The sequence below is a fragment of the Pseudophryne corroboree genome, chromosome 10 (genome assembly GCF_028390025.1).
Source record: "Pseudophryne corroboree isolate aPseCor3 chromosome 10, aPseCor3.hap2, whole genome shotgun sequence".
NCBI lineage: Eukaryota > Metazoa > Chordata > Amphibia > Anura > Myobatrachidae > Pseudophryne > Pseudophryne corroboree.
The window spans coordinates 221258885-221263598 of NC_086453.1; the positions used below are offsets into that span (position 1 = coordinate 221258885).

At 41.1% G+C, this 4714-nt stretch overlaps 1 protein-coding gene across 1 annotated transcript; it reads left to right on the forward strand.

Annotated features, from left to right (window-relative positions):
- The first annotated feature begins 262 nt into the window (after positions 1-262).
- LOC134965439 (zinc finger MYM-type protein 1-like) lies at positions 263-2952 on the forward strand. The gene has a single exon (XM_063941881.1). It carries the CDS (start codon positions 309-311, stop codon positions 2925-2927), a length of 2619 nt encoding a protein of 872 aa, XP_063797951.1. The 5' UTR covers positions 263-308; the 3' UTR covers positions 2928-2952.
- The last annotated feature ends 1762 nt before the right edge of the window (positions 2953-4714 follow it).

Consider the following 4714-nt stretch of genomic DNA (forward strand, 5'->3'; position numbering starts at 1 on the left):
GGGCTATCTCCAGAAAAACTGGTGTTTTTGGGGACATAGCTGCAAATATTGTTTGATAAATGGGCCCCTAAGTTTTAGGGTGACTGAGACAACATCCAAGATGATATGGCAGAAAGGCATTCAGTGATGCTGACCAATACAGATTATGACAAACTGGGGAGGAGAGATAGATTTGAGTATCATGCATATGCAGATGACACTGAAATCCAAAAGAGCTGATTAGTTTGCAAAGAGATCTAGAGTTATTTATGTATAGCTTTATGAAAACACTACAGCAAAAAGGTTTTTTTTTCAGTTGGGTTTCCACCATGGCAGACAGAAAAAAGAAATTATCTGGTGCACAGTATCGAAAACGGAGGGCTGAAAAGGAAAAGGAACAAGGCAAGCAAGAAGGTTCATTTCTTAAGTATCTTCGGCCACAACATCGGGATGATGAAGGTAGCTCTACTTCAAAGATTCAACCTGAGACTGAAACAGAGACAACAGTTTTGTCTACAGCCTCACAAGCTGACAAAGAGTATGAGGAACATACTGAAGATATTGAAGAGGAACATACTGAAGATGTTGAAGAGGAACATACTGAAGATGTTGAAGAGGACCATACTGAAGATGTTGAAGAGGAACCATGTGAAGTCCAGCTGGATCAAGAAGTGATACAAAGTGAAAGTAGCTCCAGCTTCAGCTATAGTGACCCTGCTACCTGGATAAAGTGTGATGATAATTTACGACAAATTTTGGTGGAACATGGGCCAGAACAGGTTCAGCTGTTTAAGTTTCCTAAAGATGCCAATAAGAGAAGATTTCTAACAAATCATTACAAAAGAAGACTTCCTAATGGAGACCTAAGGCACCGTCAGTGGCTACAATATTCTATATCAAATGACTCTGTATTTTGCTTCTGTTGCAAGTTGTTTGGTAATTACACAAACCCGCCATCATCTCTCTCTGATAAAGGATCCAAAGATTGGAAGAACATCACTGCAATTTTGTCACAACATGAGAGAAGTAATGCACATTTAGTCAATTTTCAAAACTGGAAGGAGCTTGAAATACGATTGAAAAACAAAAAAACAATTGATGAAGAACATATGCGCATTATTAAACAAAAGGAAAAGTACTGGCAGCAAATCCTTGAACGATTGATTGCTTTAGTGAGAGTTCTTGGTATACAAAATCTGGCCTTCCGTGGAACCAATGAAAAACTGCACACAGCTGGAAATGGCAACTTCCTGAAATTTATTGAATATCTTGCTTTGTTCGACCCCGTAATGGATGAACACATTCGTAAAATAAGAGATAAAGAGACCTATGTACACTACCTTGGAAAAGATATACAGAATGAACTAATTCAGCTTTTATCCAACATTATCAAAGAAGAAATTCTTAAATCTGCTCAAGCTGCAAAGTATTTTTCTATAATTATTGATTGTACACCCGATGTAAGCCACGTTGAACAAATGACCATGATCCTTCGCTTTGTGAACATAGCTTCATTAACTGATGATTGCGAACCTATACGCATTAAAGAACATTTCTTAGGATTTCTGCCACTAAAGGAAACAACTGGTGCTGGTATGACAGAAATTATCCTTCACCAGCTAGAAGAGATGTCATTGCCTGTTGCTAATTTACGTGGTCAAGGCTATGATAACGGAAGCAATATGAAAGGGAAGGAAAATGGTGTGCAACGAAGAATTATGGATATTAACCCAAGAGCATTGTTTGTTCCTTGCAGTGCACATTCTTTGAATTTAGTTGTGAACGATGCTGCAAAGTGTTGTTTGGAGGCCACATCTTTCTTTGCTCTTGTACAACATGTGTATGTGTACTTCTCAGCATCCACACGTCGATGGGATGTTCTAATGTGCCATGTGCCTAGTCTTACGGTTAAGCCATTGAGTGAAACAAGATGGGAAAGTCGAATTGATGCATTGAAGCCTCTTCGCTTTCAGCTTGGTGATATTTATGATGCCCTATCTGAAATCTATAATGACAATACCCTCACTGGAGCATCTGGCAACACCTCAAGAATAGAGGCACAAGGTCTTGCAAAAGGCATTTCTAATTTCAAGTTTGTCATTTCTCTAGTGGTTTGGTATGGTATATTGTTTGAGGTCAATATGACAAGCAAACAGCTTCAGACAAAAGAATTTGACATACATAATGCCATTAAACAACTGAATGAAACAAAGAAGTTTCTTGTAGACTGCAGGAGTGATGAAGGGTTTGGGAAAGTACTGGAAGAGGCCGGTGAACTTGCGGAGGCACTTGGGATACCAGCACAGTTCGAAGTAGATCCTGTTCGCATTAGTAGAAAGAGGAAGCAGTTCATATATGAAGCAGAGGATGCGCCTATTCAGAATCCTAAGGAAAAGTTCAAAGTGAACTTTTATTTTGCTGTGCTTGATACAGCTGTGCAATCAGTTGAAGAAAGATTCACGCAGATGAATCAAATTAGTTCTGTGTTTGGCTTCCTCTATAATGTTCACAGTTTACAGAATAGAACATCACAGCAAATTATGGAAGATTGTTGCAAGTTAGAGCAAGCTTTACAACATGGCGACTCCAAAGATATTGATGCTTCTGATTTATGCAGTGAATTACAAAGTATTGCAAGGCGGGTTCCAGAGTGTACATCTCCACAAGATGTATTTAACTTTTTATGTAAAAATGAGCTGATAGATGTTGTCCCCAACACATGTATTGCTCTTCGCATCCTTTTGACCCTCCCTGTGTCTGTGGCCAGTGGCGAGAGAAGCTTTTCCAAGCTAAAGTTGATCAAAACATATATTCGATCTTCCATGATGCAAGAAAGACTTGTTGGTCTCTCTCTCTTGTCAATAGAACATGAGATCGCACAAAAAGTAGATCTGAAAGAGCTTGTCTCTAAATTTGCTAAATTAAAAGCGCGGAAAGTAAAAATCTAATCTTTTTTTGCATTTCTTCCACTACAGTTCCTGTACAAAATGTTAATGTTATTACTGTTAGTATTATTTATTGTTACACTGTTTCCAGTACATTTCCTGTACAAAGTGTTAATGTTATTACTGTTACTACTATAGTGTTATTTATTGTTGCACTTCTTCCAGTACATTTCCTGTATAAAATGTTAATGTTATTACTGTTACAGTGTTATTTATTGTTGCACTTCTTCCAGTACATTTCCTGTATAAAATGTTAATGTTATTACTGTTACTACTATAGTGTTATTTATTGTTGCACTTCTTCTAGTACATTTCCTGTACAAAATGTTAATGTTATTACTGTTAGTATTATTTATTGTTACACTGTTTCCAGTACATTTCCTGTACAAAGTGTTAATGTTATTACTGTTACTACTATAGTGTTATTTATTGTTGCACTTCTTCCAGTACATTTCCTGTATAAAATGTTAATGTTATTACTGTTACAGTGTTATTTATTGTTGCACTTCTTCCAGTACATGCCCTGTAAAAAGTGCCAATGTTACTACTGTTACAATGTTATTTATTGTTGATATAATTTATGTTGTTAATCTAAAAATAAATCTAATAATAATTTGAAAAGTCAAGTGTGTATGTAAGTAGCTGCGGGGAGGGTATCGGGGAAGGCAGGGGCGGTATTGTATAGCTTTGCCTAGGGCGCCTATAAACCTTGCACCGGCCCTGGGTACCAGCTTCCTCTTATAGCATGGGAGTGGGGTAGGCAGAGTTTGTGTGTTGGGAATGGGGGGGAGACAGTCTGCAGACACATTGTTTAAGCTGCAGTACGAGTGGGGGGAGGGGGGCAGACTGCAGTCACAGTGTGTATGACTAGCACTTTCCTAGTGTGTATGGGGGAGTGGGACAGCTTGCAGTCACAGTGTGTGTGTGTGTGTGTGTGTGTGTGTGTGTGTGTGTGTGTGTGTGATCAGCACAGTCCTAGTGTGTATGGGGGAGGGGAGCAGCCTGCAGTCACAGTGTGCGCTTGTGTGTGTGACCAGCACTGTCCTAGTGTGTATGGGGGATGGGGGCAGCCTGCAGTCACAGAGTGTGTGTGTGTGTGTGTGTGTGTGTGTGTGTGTGTGTGTGTGTGTGTGTGACCAGCACTGTCCTAGTGTGTGTATGGTGGTTGGGGGCAGCCTGCAGTCACAGAGTGTGTGTGTGTGTGTGTGTGTGTGTGTGTGTGTGTGACACCAGCACTGTCCTAGTGTGTATGGGGGAGGGGGGCAGCCTGCAGTCACAGTATGTTATGTGTGTGTGATCTACAGTCCAGGTGTGTGTGTGTGTGTGTGTGTGTGTGTGTGTGTGTGTGTGTGTGTGACCAGCACTGTCCTAGTGTGTATGGGGGAGGGGGGCAGCCTGCAGTCACAGAATGTGTGTGTGTGTGTGTGTGTGTGTGTGTGTGTGTGTGTGTGTGTGTGTGATCTACAGTCCAGGTGTGTGTGTGTGTGTGTGTGTGACCAGCACTGTCCTACTGTGTATGGGGGAGGGGGGCAGCCTGCAGTCACAGAATGTGTGTGTGTGTGTGTGTGTGTGTGTGTGTGTGTGTGTGTGTGTGTGTGTGTGTGTGATCTACAGTCCAGGTGTGTGTGTGTGTGAGGGCAGTCTGAGTGTGTGTGTAATGTGTATGTATGTGGGACTGCGACAGTCTACAGTCCGAGTGTGTGTGTGTATTCTGCAGTGAAAGTGTGTGTGCGGTGTGGAGACAGTCCGCAGTCAAAGCGTGGTAGGGAACGCGGCATTCTGCAGTCCAA